Below are 19,781 nucleotides of genomic sequence, written 5' to 3'. Positions count from 1 at the left end.
AAAAACCTCCAGATTTATATATTTATACTTGCATATCTATGTAAATAACAATGTGCACAACCATAAGAAAAAAAGAAACGGCAAAAGACACCATAAAAATCATTTATCAAGTTTTAAAAATCCTGGGCTCCCTATTTCTGCCTGCCTGCACTTCCATATGATAGAAGGAAGCAGCTTTTGAATAGCTTTTCATTTTATACTTTAACTCTCTGCCTTCATTTGTTATACCTGCTCTCGACTTCACGCGTTCCTTTCATGATGCAATGTGGCAGCTTACAATTCACGAGAGCAGAATCAACGTTGTAACATTAGTGCATAGACTCATTTACCTTCCACCCTGCAAGGAAAGATGCCTTCAAATGAAGTCTCAAACTGTACAGCTTTCCCCGTGAATGAGAAAATTCAGATTTTTGTTGTTAATCCCCTAGTTTTGGACCACAACAATTCTTAAAAATTACTCCCCAATCTCCACTGTTCTTCAGTAAATTTAGTTTACAGAGTTGTATTTGTATGACACGCAGTTGTGATACTCAAGGACTAAAATCCAGGTTGATCTCTTCCTTTTCTACGTGGAATTTTCAGGAAAGAAACAACACAAACTTATTTCACGCTCTTTTGTGCAACAGCTTATTTTCAGCCTTCAAACCGTAATTTCATTAGCTAAATAAACACTGAATTTTCTTTTTATGCTTTAATTCCCCACATCACGGGATTTAAAGAAATGATTTTTGCTTTGCCATCTAATGAAGTTTGGTTCTAACAGGAAAAAAAAAAAAAGACAACAAAAACAACAAACAACACGATTTGCTACATCAGCCAATAATGACAACAACTTATCTTCAGCTTCTTTATTTAAAATCAATTTATATATCAGTTAATTTCATCCATAAGAAACTGTTCTCTGATAAAATCCCATTGTATTTGACTGGCAAACCCCTTGCTATTTTTATTTTAAGAAAATAATACACCTATGCCCCACAAATTATGATGGAGTTTAAACAAAAGTACGTCTCTCTTAATCATATAATGAAGACAATGCCACAGAAGTATATAACAAATCTATAGAAAATTCAGGAAAAAAAAATACAGAAAAATAGAAGTCCATAATGGGTTTTGCCTCAATCCAAAATTATTTACTGGAAATAATAAAAAATGCTTTTTAATATAAATAAATACATGTTTTTATAGATGAAATGTATCAGAAACTTGAATTTTTCTGTTTCATAATTTCAAACTATGCAAAAATTCAAAATGATGGGCTGTGTGGGCAAAAAAGTTGGTTACAAGAGTCTTTATTTTGCAAACTATACAGAAACAGTAAAAAATAAAATGCAGTATACTTTTCAATATCACATAGGATAAACATTAAATTTTGTATTTAATGTGTAAAAATTAATTCAAATAATAAACTGATTTTCCTTTTAATTACTGATGGGAAACCAGTCATCCAGTTTTGAAATCATACAACCTGTAGTATTACATTATACAGGTCAAGTCAACTTTATTGTGGGCAGAAAGCAATAGATGTGATATGAAGATGGCGGAGTCCCAAAGTTTCTACACAATTAATTAACATGCTAACATAAATACAGTGATTAAAGAAATTTTCTCTACAGTCAAATCTTAAGTGCTACTCTACACAATAATTATAATCTAATCCACATGGTAGTTACATAACAGTAGGAAAAAAAATAATCTGTTTTCTTCATTCCAGCAGCAGTAACCTATACTGGCATTAATTTGGTAATTGGGTGTGCTCAGCTATTGCCTAACAACCTATACTGGTATGCATGCTCAAGTCTCTCTATCTCTATTTTTGCAAGGCACCTTTACAATACTTTCGCTAAGTTTCTGCACTAGTAACAGAAAACAACATGAGTTAAGATAAAGATGCAAAACTATTTCCTGAATTTAGAAAATAAAAGGTATAATTATGCACTTTTTAAAAACGATGCTGGGCCAACTGTCAATACTCTGAAAAACAGTCATATATAAAGGTAATATAATTTTACTCAATTTTTTCCCCATGTTAACTATTTTATGGTAATCTGATTAGAGAGACATACTGAAAAACAACAAAGGGTGAATTCATGTTTGAGTAAATAACCTTTAAGCCTAGACAACCTCGACATGAAAAAAAGAAAAAGAAAGTCAAGGAAATGTTTAATTTACAGAATTAGTGCTCGTCTGTGAGACTGCTTTTGAAAAATCCCTTCAAGAACCTAGCTGTGTCCTATTAAAAAACAACTCCAAATGCAAACACAAATGAGGACTTTGTTCATTTTTCCCTCCTGTTAATTTTTCTCCTTACCTTTGGTTAATTAAAGGCTGGTAAGATGCTACTTGTGCATCAAAGTTTTTCTCCTGCACCGTGTTTTTCTTGTATTAAGCAGGCAACTTGCAAAGCCTGCTGTGCCTGACACAACTGAAGTTACAGTAAGTGTCCTGAAGAGGACATGCACAGGGTCCAGGTAAGGGAAATAACTTTTCAGAGAAGTTTTAAAAGAACTGGTCTTAATAGTGTATTTTCTATATTATATCATTTATATGTTCAGTAGCACATAACATTTTCTTCTTCAGGCTACGCTTCCAATGTGTTTTCTTCAGCGCAAAGGCATTTAAAAACTCAAAAGCACATAATATAATTACTCTTATTTAAACAAAAAAGTCTATGACTCCAGCTGCAATGTTCGAAATAATCATACAAAATATACACATTTGTTAGAATCCTTTTGATCTTGAAGAGCAAAGGGATTTTGCGAAATGCCGTACTGTGAATTTTAGAAAGATACAATTCATCCACCCTCCTAATATCATCAAATATATCCATCGTGATCATCGTCGTCATCCGCATCATCATCTCCTTCATCTTCATCATCATCATCAATTTCATCTTCATCATTCATTATTTCATCATCATCATCTTCATCATCTGTCCAGTCATGGAAATCACCAGAAGCAAAATCCCCTGACGTCTCTAAATCAATAGCTGAAAAGGCATGAGAGTTACACAAGAGACACACAAACTCTATCATGCATTCATAGAATAATATGTACCATATTTATAACGTAATATTCATAGGCATTCAAAAGAGATGCAAATTACTTAGTTTCAGGAGAATCACTTCCTTTAAAAAAAAAAAAACTTTCACACAGAATATAATTACACAATATAATATAAACACTATCTTTTTCTTTTTTGTCTTACAGGAAATCCACATCAGTAGGGATGAATTCCTCAATTTTAATAAATAGAGATAAATGTCATGGACTTGCAGAAATATAATAAGCTCCAGGAAAAGAAAAAAGGATTTAAGTCCTACTTACAGTTCAAAATAAGGACTAGTGACAAAATAAAGTTTGTTTCTCAGTTCTTACATATCATCTTTAACTACCTGGAACTGTACAACTACCCGGAACTGGATTAGATGGAAAATTGGCCTGAACAGGTATGTCAATTGCTGTAACACTGATATGTGTTTAATTTATCCAGTATTTCAGGCTACGCTCCCCTGCAAAGGAAGGCAAATGGAGAAATGCAATGCTTTAATTGCCATTTTTGATGTCTTGGACAAGAAATAAAGGTGGAATGGGAATTCCTGGAAGTTGCAGGGCTTTTTAGAGGAAAAAGGGAAGACTTAATGTGCTGAAAACTTCTGGGATTCGTTCCAGCAAAACAAAAAATCTAGCATGCTGATTACCCAGAGATGTCACCAAGCATTTCAGGGTATTTGTCTAATACTGTTATAGGTAGTTCATTTTCCCTAAGGTTACCTACACCATGAAAAGCACATACACGAGGTCTATTAACAACTGTCACAGTCATAGGAGTTACAAAGAACAAAGAAATAAAAATCACAAATTGTATTTACATCAAAACCCACGTAGTTGCATCCCATGCCTGTTCTTTGTGAAGAAATTTTTTTTATAGCCTGGTTGGCCACCAAAGCACGTAACATCTCCAAATCAAGTCCACAGAAGATTCTTAACTTACCACATTCCGCCACACCGTTTGTTCTGGATCCTGTTACTTCATTGCCATATCTGTCAACGCACCAACACTGCCCTACACTTCCATGGCACTGACTTGGTTTGTAATATCCATCTTCATCACATAAGGGTATGTACTGTCCTGGAATATAAAAGTATCAAATACAGACATAAATGCCCCTTGATCAATGTAAAAAAGGTCACTTTCTTCTGCCAGATCCTGTTAAGCAGCAGTGACTGATAAGCAACAGAGTACAGTGCATACCAGCTTTGAACTGGTTAGTCTCATCTAAAATCTTTCATTTTGGGCACTCTCATTTTATTTATTAGCTTAAATTCCAATTATACTGTATTATATTATGTTATCTCACATTCTACTATCATATTTAGTAAATTACTTTTCTCCCTTAGCTCGTTGCTGCTGTTTTCTTTTTAGGCCAATCTCCCAATCTTCTCCCCTTTTTCCCTTCCCTCTGCCAGGATGTTGGTCTGCGGGTCCCTCCAACCCATTACTCAAGGAATGGGGCCCAACCAGCCCAAGAACAGTGACAAGTAGAGACGTGATCATGGACTTATTCTGTAAGGCACTGGCTTTCCTAAGGCTGTATAAGTCATGGCTTTTAATTTACAAGGAAAGACATATTTTTGAAAGGAAGTTAAAAAATGGACAAACAATACTGTACAAAACACTTAGAAGTACACAGTTACTTGAAACCATCCTTAGCAGAAATACAATTTTGACTACTTTGGGTCAAGCCTTTTATTGCAGCTTTCACACTGAGGCTAAGAGCAAAACAAAGATCTTGCATTTTAGTGGTATTAATACAATATATACTGATTAACAAGAAAGATTTCAATTGCTTAAAGAAGGATTCAAGTAAGGATCAGCAGAGACACTCTATAACCATAAAAACATACTTCCTATTAGGTTAATAGAACAGACATTATATCTTTCAGTAGGTATGGTAATAAAACTAAGTTTAATAGCTTTCAAAAACTTCATAAATTTCGTTACTAGAATTTACTGTTCTCTATCTTTGCTGGATTAATATTGATTTTATGTTGCTGTTTCACCAGGATTATTTATGTAAGCAATAAAACCTTCAAAAGAATGATCTATGGCTCACCCAGGAGCTTCTTTCCTCCTTGCTGCTTCTGAATGTTGCTGAGTTCCGTCTGGCAAGGTGGGTCTAAAAGGACACGAGAAAGGTTTAACATATTACATGGTATCTAGGAAGAAAAGCATATGGCTAAGTTTTCACAGTTTGCTACATTCTCTAACTGCTGATCTTAAAAAACACACAGGCCTTACCTTAGCAGTCACATTCTCAGCTCTGAAAGAGAAGAATTAATCCAGCTTGCCACAGCTCTGGAATTAGGAAACTAAGCACAACCACGAATTAGAGCAGAAAGCAACTGCCAGTTAACCCAGCTGTAAGTGAACACCTGGTCACTAGCACTGACCATTTCAAAATGTTGTAACAAAACAGTAAATCTACCACACCCTACTTCATCAGTATACAGAAATCAATCTCACCCTTCCATCTCCGTTACAAGTCATGTTCAAGTTCTGAACTTCAAATACGGCGTTAACTACGTAAGAATGTTCTTCACTGAAATTTGCAAGACTGGGGTTCTATTGCAACAATTAAAGACAAATTCCATGGGCATGAAGCTCTTTGTTTAGCAATCTAGTTAAAAACTGTGCCCAAAACTTCAGGTAAGAGGCAGAAGAGGTAATATGATTTCCATTAGTCAGAGAGATAGCTCTGAATCATTTAATTTTCTGCTCTCTATAAAGTCAGAGTACATTCCATGAATGGGAAGGAAATAAGACACAAATACACATCCATCACTGCTGAATACATTTTGAATCTAGATATTGCATACATTGCACCACTAGCACGAAGGTATTTCTCACTCTGAAACAGTATTAATATTCATGGGTTTACTCACATGTGTGTCCTCAGCTCTAAGTGTTCCCAGACTATATTCATCTCTACTAGAATCTCACATGCTATTAAGTTCATTTTTCATTTGAAGACACTCTGGTTATTTGTAATATATCTTTTCCATGCTATTTACTCAAGGCTTCCTTGTGAAACAACTTCTGTCCACGCACACAGAAAACAAATCTAAGTTACTTCAAGATCAGTAAGATCAGCTTAGCTTTGGACACACTAGCAAAGGACCTTCTGAGCAGAAATCAGTCACTGCGTAGGCTAAAAAAAACCCACTTTAGTGGTCCAAGTCCAAAGCAGCCTTTCCTGAATTCCACCAAAGGAAAACAAGTATTCTCATCATGTAGTCAAGAGAGAAAGAATTTGGAATGCAGCTGGGAGAAGGAGAGGATTCACAAAAGGGTGAAGGATTGACAAAAATGTAATATCCAAAGAAATCTTTCTGGCGGGAATGCTCAAACATTAGTGATAATTACATAGAGTAACTGGATCAAAAATAAATTCATGGTCAGTGCAGAGTCTCATCATCAGCATAGCCTGGATACACCAATAGGCTTTTGAAACTATTAATGACGTCTTATCTAACAGAACAAATATAAACTGCGAGAGATCAAAAACCGCTCATTAAGAACCACTTGTTAATTTTTCCTGGCTTTATACTTTAAATGCTCTTTACTTATCTCATACACTAATAGATACATACAACTTTAGACTGCCCTCAACTCAAATGATTACAGCCATTCACACAAAGAAGTCCCACAGATCAGAAGGATCTATGAAAGAAGACGGGAACATGCAAATGAAGAACTAGCCTAGCAAGAAGATACATCTATTGTGTTCTATGGAAAAAAAAAAAAGTAAATTAGAAATGCATTCATATATTTTATACAAGTGACAGGCTATGCCTACAAAACCCCTTCAATTACAGCTACAGATCAGGGAGAATTAGGAAAAAAAAGAATACCACTAATCAAAAGGTAGCAAGGCAATCATGAGAAGCTACTTACACAAAATTCTTTATAGAAGCTAAGTCTTCAAGATACACATTTAAGATTTGCTTCTCAGGGTAAAAGTGGTAAAACATTCTTAGCAATTAATATTAAAAACACTCTTGTGCTTAGAGCTGTCAAGAAAGTGGCAGGCTGGAAGCTCAACTGGTTTGTTGCAGTTCATAGCTCATAATTTTTCAACCCTTCCCAAATGATAATGTTTCCCTCTTCATTTTCTTCCACTTAATTCGTGATTTTTGGAAAAGCTCTCTTCTAGGTTTCTGAACTTAATTCAATACAAAGCAGATTCAGTGGAAAACCAGCCTTGGGAGTCATGACCAAAGAAGATTTATTCCGTACAAAAATTATTGTTGAGTCTTCCTTTGAAATTGAAATGAATCTGACATCAGAAAAGCCTTTCTGATAGCCTGAATGCAAACAAGAGACCTCACCATCTCCATCCTCAACCTATTTCCAGCAACGTGACAGGAATTTTCTGACAAAATCACTGCGTTGTTCTGAGTGATTTATGAACCACTTACTGGCCACCCACGTTTATGCAGTCATCCAAGTACTGATGTACACCAGAGTATCTCACGTTGTTAATGCTGGACTCTGAGACATCAATATTCAGCTATGCCAAAAGGTGGTGCAGGGCTTGTATGATAAAGCTTTGGTTTACAAAAAGAGGTATATTCACAAAGCAATGGGAGGAAAACTGATAGATGTGACAAAAAATATCTAGGATACTTAACAGTAATGCCTCAAGGAGCTGCTGCTCAAATAGTGAGCCTCCAGCTTTCGGATCCTCTATCTTATTCAATCACAAAACAGATTTTCCAAGCATCAAGTAGATAATATTTTGCAGATCCCCTAGTTTTTGACATGAAAGTTGTCACTTGTGTCTCGTCTCCAATTGCAGTCAAGTATATATAATTGATTATGGACAACTGAGGCTCTAGCTATAGAGATTTGAAGTGGTCAACACTGCACTTCCAGAAACCTTCCTGGAGACCTCATTTATACAGCCCACATAATACCTTCCTCTCAAACCACCTACGCTCGTATTTAATACCCTGCAGACTCAAGAGACTGATGCAACAAATAAAAATCACAACATTTACCACTATTCTGCAAGACAAACTAGTTTGAAGGTCACAAAGTAGTTTTTTATTCCTGATAGGCAGAAGAGCCTGTAGAAAAACGACATCCAAGATAAATGCTAGACTAACAGACCCACACAGCAGCCTGCAGTAAATAAATATCTATGTTCCAAGCATTAATACTCCCAGCAAAAGTGGTTACTCTCCTACTCTATTTTCAAGGAGCAATGAAAACAAACAAACAAACAAAAAACTTGTAATACTGATAAAGTACTAGAAGAAATAACCAACCTGTAAAGAGGCCAACAGTGAAGTGCCTCAGCATTTAGTTAAGAAAGAAGTGTTAAACTAATGTCAAGGACCTAAGAAAAAAAGTTCTGAATCACTTGCATCAATGTTTGTTGAAACCAGAGGGCAAGAGGGACCAAAACAGGTGGGAAGACAGCAGAGCACTAGGAAGTCCAGATTCTGAAGTACTGCAGAAATGCTGAGCTGCATTTACAGCGGGATCGGGCCAAGAAAAAAAGCAATATGCATCGCTGGGCCTTATGTAAGAAATTAAGCAGCAGCCAAAGTGGGAAAGCTTTTACAGGAAGAGCAAGACAGATGAGATTTGAGTACTGCAAAAAATTACTTGTATTGACTAGATGTGAGTACTGTGCAGTAATGGGGCTACTGTACTTTGACTCACCATAATAAAACTCGAGCAAAAAGAAAGCACAAAGAATTACAAGTAATTGTCTGATCCAAACAGTCATGAACTGATAAATTAAATGACACAGTAAGAGGCCTTCTCAAATGATGACTTCAGCAAAGATTATGGAATTCAAAAATAGTAAAATACAATTTCTATCCCAGTGTGATATGTATCATCGACTAAGTTTTGTATTCACTTCAAACTTGGTTAATCAATACTTCCGTAAAACTCTAAGTGTACCCAGAAAACACCTATTAAGTTCAATGAATAAGACAGTTGCCTTCATGATCTGAAGCCTTCATCTTATTATAGTGAACATCAGAAAGAAAACACTGAATTTCTCTACCTACCCACTTCCTTACTATCTGCAGCAAAGGCCTAGTAAAGGGCCTTATTTCTATTCTACTCAGGGAGGTAAAAGATAGTTAAACTTGAACATATTAAAAGATGCTACAACACAATAAATAGTGATTAGATAATTCAGTAAGTCACAAACACTGCAAGTTCTAACGTTGTGCGAGACAAGAAATGACAAAAGACTACAAGCACTCAGCACTTTTTTCTCCTTACACCTTTACAAAAAACAGATTGTGTTAAGTGTTAATTAGAAGAATTATGTTGCCTTCCAAAGAATAAAGACGTTTATTTATTAGGCTCATTTGGGGTTTTGTTTATTTTAAAAGACAACCAAACAAAACACTCCATGTTCTTTACTTAAGAACTACTTTGCTTGGGTAATGTTTGATTGACTAATTTTGGTAGCACTGACTACTTACAGAAATTAATATTACTCTATAATAAAGCAAGCTGCTTGAAAGATTGTAAACTTTTTAGTGGTAAGACTACCAAAGGAAAGAAGGAAGTTACTATAAATCTAAAGAAGCGTAGTTTTATTTTTGCTCAAATCTACTCAACTGCTCAATGTTGCCTGATAGATCTTTATTTCCACAGAAATCAGAGCCAAACCATAGGTAGCGAGTGTTAATGGGAATTTATCACGGAAGTTTTAAAAGTGTAAGATATAAAAAAAAGGGATATTACATTTCAAAAGCATTGAACAGTTTCTGAAATTTTCCACTGCATCATCAATCTTCCCTCCTGTACAGTCAACATCTGTAGAGATTTGGATCTGAGTTGCTATTTATCCCTTTGAAAATCTCCCTCATTTCAGCAAGAAAATTGAATGGGCAATTCTATCCAGTTTCAGCCAATATTTACTGAGTGAACTCTGTAATTCCTCACAACTTGTTTGAATATAACTCACGTGATGACTCAGCCAAATCTAAAAATCAATACTTATGCACTGTGTTTATTTGTTTAAAGAGCTCACATCAAGACTTCAAAAAACAAAAACAAAAAGATTCTTGCAGACAGTGAAAATCAACTGGTTTTAGGTTCAAATGACTGAAAAAAAACTTTATCCATGATGTTAGTATAGTAATAGGCTTCCAAAAAAAAAAAAAAAAAAACCCACTAAGATGCCCTAGTTTAGCAAAGAAATGTTTATTTTATAACATATGCTAAGTAGATAGGGAAAGAAATAAAGTGAGTGATTCTATTCTTTATTTTGGTCTCCTTCCTCTGTGTGAATACCGGACATCAGCAGGTAAAACAATACTGCTGTAAAAGCTTTTGCCACTCCTTTGTACTTTATCCTTGAATTTCCATCAAACTCTTCCATTTAGCTTCTTTTTCTCCCCCTTTTTCTTTCTTACGTATTCACAATAGATCAAATAGCTGTACACAGATTGATAGCATGGCATTGAAAAAGCTTGTAGTTCACCGTAATAATCTTCCTATGTTAAAGAAAAGATGGAGCACTACAGTAAGATCAGTCATACAAATATGCAAGCTGTTCTCATCTTTTACCTTGCTGTCTTTGGAAGCAGTAGCACCACTCATTGTTAGATATCAAACTATCCTTGTATGTGTCACAGGAATTGAAGAACGCCCTTGTGCACGGCTCATTCTTGTCAAGGTAAATGCTTCCAAGTTCTGACTGGTCCAACAACAGGTCGTAGTTCGTATCAAGCCTGTTGAACATCCAGCCGAGGGAGTCTTTGCAAATTGGCAAAATGCTGGTATCAAATCCTAGAAGCCAAAACCAAAAATAAATCAGGTAACAGGAAAAATAAAGCAGGTACTGAGCTCAGCCACCACAAAAGCATGCTGTATCACAGACACTGTCCCAGTGCTACGAGGGTACAGCACACAAGCAGCGTGCGCCATTGAAATTCCATGTGTAAATTTCAATTCATCTTCATTTTTAAAAAATCATTAAGTTAATCTGCTTAAAATAAACCCTGTCATCATTCTCAAAACAGCTAAAAAAAGTGAGCCTTCTTGTCAAATATTACACCTATAGCACGCGTAGTATGTGCAGTAATCAACAACCTATGATTTCCTGGGAAGTAATTTTTCGGAGAAATTTAGTGATGTTACACATCAGGAGAGGGAAGCAAAGCTGAAGTGGCACACAAAGTTCACAAAACTAATAAAAGACTAAATACCAAGCAACTTAGTGGAGTACACTTGTTTCTTCCCATTACGTATAATCAGCTGAACGAAAATGGAACTTGATACGGTCTCAGCAACGCCTAGAAAGTACTGGTATCTGAGCTTTATCTGATGCACTGTACATATCAGGGGAGGCATGCAAAAAGGGACTATTAAGAGCAGCCTGTTTCCAGTGTAAGATCTACCTGTACATCTTGCTTAAACTGCTCCCTGGTAACCAGGCCACCAGGAAGAGGTTGAATTAATTACTCCTGCAGCCAGATCTCAGATTTCACATACTCTATCATCTATGAAGTACAAGCAGACTTGCATATGGACATAGAAGGGAAATGCACGAGCTGACAGGCCTCTCAGTTAGATGTGAGCTGCGTTTAACACAGATTTTTTCCTGTTCATGTGTCACGGGTCTTGCCATGGAGAACATGGTAAAGCACTTGACTGTACATCCTAACAGACAACAAGATTTAGCTGAATACAAGATTCTACTGAATAGCTTTTCAGCTAAAACCAAGCAATGAAAAGATGAGACTGTGGCTATAGAGAAGTTGACGCGAGAGTTCCACTTAGCATACAGGAATTCCCAGCTTCTACTATTGTTAAAAATCGAGCTGTTGTTCTGAAAACAATAAAATCCGAAAAATAGTTGTATACTTCTAAAACAAGTCAAACTGGAGAATTCAGAAACCTCACTTAGAAATCAATTTACATTTCTTTAGATATATATGCATGTGGGAACATCCAGACTGTGGCAGAGCAACCATTTCAGAAAGGAAAATGCCCAAACACAAATTCCCTCTCCTTAAAAATTCTAAATAAATGTCTTTTGCTTCAGTTAATCTTGCTCTCTGTTGGCTTGTTGCATTCACTGTTATTTCTGCTTCACATGAAAAAAAAAATCACAATCCTTTTGGTACTGATTACACTGATATGTTTAACACAACGTAAAAACAACTATGAAGCATCCAAGAAAAGGACTCTCTTCCTTACTCTCCAGCTTCTGACAGAACAACTTAATTTTTCTGTGGACTACGGAGAGCAGAGACAGACAAAAGCACACCAAATGTACAAGGGGATCCCAGTACACGTGTTATTCACCTTCACCTGTGAAAGACATCAAAATTATTTAACAAGTGTTCCAAATGTTCCAAAAGAACTTCGGAACGTTCTTCCACCTTAAAACATTTTTTTCCAAGGATGAATTTTCAGTATAATATTATTTACCTCTCAGGCTCTGTTCCTGAAGACCTCTTAACACTTCTCAGACACTTCTCTTTCCTCCGCTAGTCCTGCTTTCAGCTAGAACTCCTCCACAAGACATTGGATTCAGAAAGTGCTTGATATGCAACATACCATTTCCTATCCTGCCTTTTGTGTACCTGTATGTAGGGAGGAATTATTCTTGTGCTCATAAAATTTTTCTGATTTTGGAATTTTTGCAAGCTCACCAGACTGTAAGAAAAGTTGCAGAAAAAGAGCAACCATGAAGAGAAGACAGAGATTTCATTCAATAAGATGCTGGCAAGAATAGAAGACAAAAGTCATTCTAAATGTGTATTCAGGGTTGAATGTTGTTGCCAAACTAGTTAACGGTGCAGAAAAGTATATCAGTATGTGGAATTTCCAGCATCAGTCTAGTGAAAGAGGTATCATTTTCAAGTTTAGTACGAAGTATATGTGATCCATGCTGGAAGAATAAATTCACTGAAGTACACTCTTAAGTATACAGCCTTCTACGGTACTAGGAGCAAGTGTTATATAAGCAAAAGAGCTCTTAAGGAAAACAAAAACAACCAAGCACTCTGGTTATTTCATTTCTAGTAGTCAATTTCAATTTTTATCATAAAAGGAAATAAATTCGTCTGAGGTACGTTGAAAGGCCACTTAAAATTTCAAAGGTTTCGTGCATCACTAAGTTACGGTGTGGAATAAAATTACATGACTTCAAGAGGTTGTATCTGGGAGGTTTTATCCATAAGCTAGCAATTTCAGTTCATCCTCTACTCCAATTCCTCAGAATTTTCTCTCTTCTATACAGTTTTTATATTTTTTAAAAAAGCGTCCAGTAGTGAAATCCCTCTGGCTTTCCAAGATAATTCTGTGTAACAAAACTTCATAGGTTAGTTCAGTGCCTGAAAAATAACGTTTATTTTACATTAAAGCTGTCATAACCTACCTATTCATTAGTATCTGGTTGAAAAAGACCTCCAAGATCATCTTTTCCAACCATCAACCCATACTCACCACACCTGCTGAATCACATCCCTCAGTGCCACATCTCCCCTTTTCTTCAACACCTCCAGGGATGGTGACTCCACCACCTTCCCAGGCAGCCCATTCCAGTGCCCTCTCCTGGTGCATCACCTCAGCCCATCACCTCTCATCCTATCGCTATTACCTGGGAGAAGTTGTCCTCTACTTTGTTACGAAATCCCTCCAGGTAGCTGTACACTTTTATTTAAAATTCTTCCTTTCTTTGGTATTTACAATCGTAGCATTTTAAATAGAGAAAAATCTCTTTGCTTTCATTTTGCTAAATGCAACAAGTTTCCTTGCAGTGTTGTAGAGAAATGTTTGAAGTCTATGTCAAATAGTAGTATAGGTGAAATAAATAAAAATGGCTGAAGTACTTAAAAGTAGACCAGGCACGTGTTGACAGAGACAAAAAATGACCAAGTTAAAAACGAGCTGTCCACCTACTCTAGAACTGTTCTACCCCACAAAGATCATTACCCGAGTTTGGTGTTCATAATATCTACTCTTAAAAGATTACTATGATGTCAAGTAAGCAACTGGGAAAACTTGGGATGATCATTTCATTCTGCAATGATTTTCTACCTCTACTGTAATATTGAGAAATCAATACACCTCTTATTCTCAAAGGTGACAGACTTCAGAAAAAAAGAAGTCAAAGCACTTAAGAACACCTGATGTGGTTTGATGCAAGGTAAATTAACATTAAGTGACCCAGAACGAGAAATAAATTGCTCCAAATCACAGACTATCTATATTTTTACTTCACGAGTCAAGTGGAATGCTGCTCTTACACATTTTTCACAGCTGTGAAGAAAACAAACCAAAGAAAGGGGAAGAATTATTACAGCAAAAGGATAGTAATTTCTTCCTGTTAATGTTCCAGAATATCATGTTGAAGAGAGCAAAACTGCTGCTCAGATGCCTGAATTAGTGGAAAAACTCTCTCACTTTAAGCACTTATTTGAAATCTATTTCCAGATATGATAATGAAGAGGGCTTTTATGTAGCTATTACTGAACATTGTGTAAATCTAGTAAAAGTGAACAAAAGAAGTATTAAGGATTTAGCTTTATTTCATCTAATGCACATATACTGCAAAAGAACTTGATTTTTAAAAAATGGGAAGTACCAGCATAAGCTCCTTTCCCCAGCCAAAACAATCCCAAGGGAAACGCTACTGACAAACGTACCCCTCGCTCATGGCTTAAACATCAGCATCCAAAATGTTATTTTGAAAGAAACCAACAAAAACATGATCCATTTCTCATTATTTTTCAGGAGAGAATTTCAACTCACGGTAACCATAATCTGCTTTTCAATGTAGAAATATTATTTGCTTGGTTATTATGCTCATAAGAAATAAATCCTTGTGTATGTTGAGGAAGATAGCTTTTGTAATTGTTTATGGGGAAATCAAAATAGCATACATACGGCTCACATAGTGCATTATGTAAAGTTGCCTATATGCCAAGGGAAGCAAAAGGCGTGATTCTTTCTGCTACCAGCTCACAGTCCAGCACAGTAAAAAGCACTGCCAAATCACACAAGTGAATAAACTCAACGTGCTCTATGCTTGAGAGCAAACTACTGTCTAAACCACAGTCTTTATTTGCTCAGCTAGCAAGCTGCATAGCAAGGTCCGCACTTGTGATTTTATTTTTTTTTTTATCATATATAGGCTATGAGAAAAGTTTATGTTAACAGTACCTCAGAGCTGAAGTCTACACTGCACAAGCTGGGAACGACTTTTCCTTCCCAGTCCAGTTTTACCAGAACAGATCTGAGCAAGGACTAAACTTAAGAGAGGTATGGGAACTGTTGAGTTATGGCCTGAACCACTCATTGAGTATCTGGGGAAAGGATGGGGTCAGCCTTGCGAGCGCAAGCAAAGGCAATTCAGCTGTGTGACCAGAAGGGGTGAAGCCTGGCTGAACCTAGACCTCATTACAGGCTGACTGCCAAACTGTGGAAGGTGCTCTGGTTGGAGATGCCTTCTTAGTGGAGCTTTCCCCTCTGCAAACCTACAACCTTCTGATACAGGTGAGCAATCTTCCCTTCCTTTATGGCACCTTTCTATCACGCCGGCCCTTCTGTCATCACACCTCTGTTCTAACTCCTTTCCCATTGTACTGGTCTGTCCAATTGCTACAGGGGACAATTAAGCAGATGTGAAGGCTTTTTGTCACATATGCTGCTCACAAAAAATACTGCTCTAGTTGAGACTCACCTGGCACCAAGTGGTAGCATCAGGCACGCGCTCTCTGTAGCCTAAAATTTTAATGTATTCCTGATGACTACAATTACACAGGTGGGAGCAGAGACAGGATTAAAGACACTGGGAAGGTACCAAAGGTACTGATTCGTTTTACAACAAAATGTGGATGGAAAAGAAATAGAGCACTGTTGTAAAGTCCCTTAAACCCTTAAAAATGTGAAAGTTCAAATCCTGAAGTCTCTCTTTTTCTAGAAAGTGTTTTAGAAAATTTTACAAGGAAAAAGTAAAATTCAAGCTGAAGCCTATTGCGAATAGTTGTAAACATGCTCCTGCATGGATGGCATAGATTAAATGAGTTCTGCAAAGGCCGCATTTTAAACAAACAGATTGTTAAGGAAAAGGTACCTGAGGAGAGAGGAATAAAATTAACAATGCTATAAAAAAACATCTATATCTGCTTTGCTGTGTACAAGAATAATCTTGCCTGTACATGATTGAAACAAATGCCAGCCAACAGTACAAATTTAGTTCATTTAGATTCTTGATTTTAGGTGAACATGCATTAATTTAAAATTCCAATTCAGATGAGCTTCTGAGTAGGCTAATCTGACAATGCAGAAAGTCCTTGAAAGAACCTTTTCCCTCCAGGAAACTTAACTGCAACTTCGATTCAGCTCACCAGCCTCAGCAGCTCTGCAGTTAGAGGATATTCCATACTGTCAAAGATAACATCAGAAAGCAGGCAAGCTTTCAGTCAAGTCAGTATTTTCAAGACATCAAAAACAATGTTCAAAACTAAAAGCTCCATCTCTTAGAACTACACAATGACTGCATGGGAGACAAGCATATTAGTAGTGGTTTACCAGTCTGCTTACCAGTTCTGCCTATTTACTGAAGCTCTGAAATACACTTCAGCAAGGAGGTCCAGGGACACTTAATTTCTCTGTATGCCAGCTGTATCACGTCTCTTCAAGAAGAAACTTCAGATACTTAAAATGAACTGAAGACCTCCACACAGATATCGGAAATTACTCATTTGCATTATTCCATATGAAATCAGTCAGATATTGCTTTGAGCTTGTAGAGTATTTGGCAATTTTAGTGTAACAATATCTCTTCATACCAGCTTTAGACAAGCCAGTTACAGTTCTCTTTCAGATTTTTTTGTTGTTGTTACTTACTTTGCGTATTTTAACCAAATAACCACATTATTACCAATTCCTAAGAATATTCTCTATCATCTGGCCTCTAGTCTTTCAGTTCCCAACACTACACGGTGTACAAGTACTCCTCAGAAACAGACTACTAACACAAATATTTATGTGACTGTGGTATTTTTTTATGCTTTACATCTGCTGCATTAATTCCGCAGAGTTTTATCTCACAAAATTAATACAGAAATAGACTAAATTTAAATCAATGAGTAAAATCAACTCTTTACCTCCCTATGCACAAAGGAAGGACATAATGAGTATGACAGTGCAGTACAGATAAAGCACCCTTTTCCTGCTTACGTCATCTAACCAGACCATGAATGGGAAAAGGGAAAATATCTTCTTCTTATATACCATTTATAATAATGATACTTCTAGGGACATACTATCTGAATACATTTGAGCAGAAAACAGATTTTGGAAATGAAATTTATTCAATTACTACAAACATTCTAGCTTGCACAACTAACATGATACAAATCTAAAAAAAAAAAGTGTCAGTTAAAAACAAACTATGTAAGTCCTGGTAAAAACACAACATCGTAGATGCTTTATGTTTTTAGCTTAGTATCAGAATATTGAAGCTTGTAATGGAACAGTAATTTCACCACCAGTGTTAGGGCTGTTATGAAGCAGCAACCATGAATGTAACCATCAATGTGAACTTTAAAAGCTGAAATAATTCCGAATAGCGTTATCAACTTTCACCCTCTCTACCTTGGTCGGAAGGACTGTGCCCAAGACTTTAAATAAATCCTGTCCCAAGTGCCAGAAAAGAGACTGAAACAGGTGAAAAAAAAAAAAAAAAACCTAAATGCAAACAGACATCCAGGAAGGATGTCACAAATTGCTTTTTAAAATTCAGAATCATTTCTCAGCAAAGAAGGAACACTGACAAGAATAAAAGCCTGAGGGAGAGCGTGCCATGACAGATTTTTAACTCCTCAATGGTAGTGAACAAGTCCAGGGTTCTGCTGAAATGAATGCATTCAAGTAGCTGTTTTGTTTTTTTTTTCCTTTGTTACTGTTGATATATGTATAGGTCCTTAACTCAGGCAACAAGTATAAGGTCTCTACACACGATCAACAAATTCTTTGCATGATTTGTTTCTAGACGCAGCTGTTGCACACCCCTAAAATAAAGGGCTGGACTTTTTAATCCTGACATCGTTAGGAATTCAGATGCCTGATATTTTCAACCTACTAAGACTTTCGAGACCAACTTCTGAGGGACTTGATCAGAGCTTATCCAGAGCTTACATCTTGAAGAACAGATGTAAGAATTTCTTAACAGCATCAGAAAGTATATTAGCAGAAAAAAAACAATAATCATTCAATATTTCTTATTTGTGTTTCTACAGGGACACAGAGGCACAATATTTCCTTACAAACTACCAAGTGACCACCTGATTTCAAAAGCAAACCAACCACTCTGGATACAGGTGATCAGGACTTGTCAGGAGCTTCCTGGGGAAACAAATGCCATCGTTGTCCATGTTCTCCCTCCTCATTTTTCACCACAGCTTTTAGTGCTGAGCATGATACCATGTGATAGAGGACATCCCTTTGGTCAGTCCGCGTCAGCTGTGCTGGTTTAGTCCCTTCCCAGCTCCTTGTACACTCCCCAGCCCCATGCTGGCAGTGCAGCACAAGGAAGACAAATGTTTTTGCCTCTGTGCAAGCACTGCTTGGCAACATCTAAATATTGGTGTGCTGTCACCTCTATTTTAAACGAAATCCAAAACATAGCATTATACAAGCCTCTAGTAAGAAAATTAACTCAATGCCAGCCAAAACCACGAAAGGCTCCTAAACAGTTTAGCTGCACTTTTGACCTCTTGACTTCTTTTTACCCATCATCATTTTATCCCTTCACTCAAGTGATCACTCAGCAAGAAATAGAACTCTACGCGGTGCTTGAGCTGAACTTTAACTGAGTGACGTGGTTACACCAGTTATATTATTAGGTACATGTATTACTATACAATAAATGCTTATAGAAGCATTGTTTTTTTCCCATTGCTTTTACTCCTAGTTAAGAGCATACAGCAGTTATGTGAACCAACTGGAAATATATGTTATGTTTTTCTCAGTATCAGTGAAGTAACATTGCTCAAACAGCTTTGAAGTCTCAAGTGAGCAACATGTATCTGAACTAAGCCATACAGCTCTGCTTCATGAATAAGAAATTAACTTTAGAAAAGCACAAAGTTAGGGCTTCATGCACATGCCCGTTTAAAACACAATGATAAGGCAAGTGTTGCAAGCAAACACCAAAGACAGCATCAAATAACCCAAGTAGAAATCTCTTACTGGTTCTTTCAGGCCTTTGAACAATCCTAGTCTTCTTGTTCTGAATTCCGCTTTCATGAAGTGCCTTAAACCAGTCTCTCAACCTGTTTGCGATCTCCCTAAATTCCAGGTCACTGCAAACTGAAAAACAAAATGTGAAATGTTTAACTTTTTTTTTTTTTTTTTTTTTTTCCCCTGCATGCTAAATAGAACTCTTCAAATTAATTATACTTAAAGTAAAGCATGTAAAACAATACAGACACATACATTCCAGAGTTTGCTTTCCTTCATAAAACTCGCTTTCATTACTTAGGTCAGCCCTCACAGCCCAATTAGGGTCCTGAGAAATAAAATTATTACGTAAGTGTAAAAATATTTGTGTGTAAAGATGCATGAAATATATCTATAAGTTGATTAAGTCATTTGCAAGCTACTGCAAAGAACTGAAACAGCCCTGGCAAGATACTCTCACATCTTACTCTAGAAGGCTGCGTGATGAATCCAGGACAGCCTTTCTGAGGTCCATTTCTACATTCAATGGGCAATGGTA

The 19,781-nt window shown here is 36.5% G+C and overlaps 1 protein-coding gene across 1 annotated transcript in view; it reads right to left on the bottom strand.

Moving 5' to 3' along the window:
* Positions 1-1,337: 1,337 nt before the first annotated feature.
* Positions 1,338-19,781, bottom strand: part of SPOCK3 (SPARC (osteonectin), cwcv and kazal like domains proteoglycan 3) — a 158,249-nt gene continuing 139,805 nt past the window's right edge. Inside the window, exons 6-10 of the mRNA XM_042829762.1 lie at positions 19,253-19,372; positions 10,610-10,831; positions 5,118-5,180; positions 3,995-4,132; positions 1,338-2,989 (exon numbers count right to left, since the gene is read on the bottom strand). Of these exons, the coding sequence (XP_042685696.1) occupies positions 2,817-2,989; positions 3,995-4,132; positions 5,118-5,180; positions 10,610-10,831; positions 19,253-19,372 (716 nt within the window). The 3' untranslated portion in view covers positions 1,338-2,816. The remainder of the gene's footprint in view (positions 2,990-3,994; positions 4,133-5,117; positions 5,181-10,609; positions 10,832-19,252; positions 19,373-19,781) is intronic.

The sequence above is a fragment of the Centrocercus urophasianus genome, unplaced genomic scaffold (genome assembly GCF_019232065.1).
Source record: "Centrocercus urophasianus isolate 14NV4802_14NV808 unplaced genomic scaffold, USGS_Curo_1.0 seq_32, whole genome shotgun sequence".
Lineage (NCBI taxonomy): Eukaryota > Metazoa > Chordata > Aves > Galliformes > Phasianidae > Centrocercus > Centrocercus urophasianus.
This window is presented reverse-complemented; position numbering and strand designations above follow the sequence as displayed.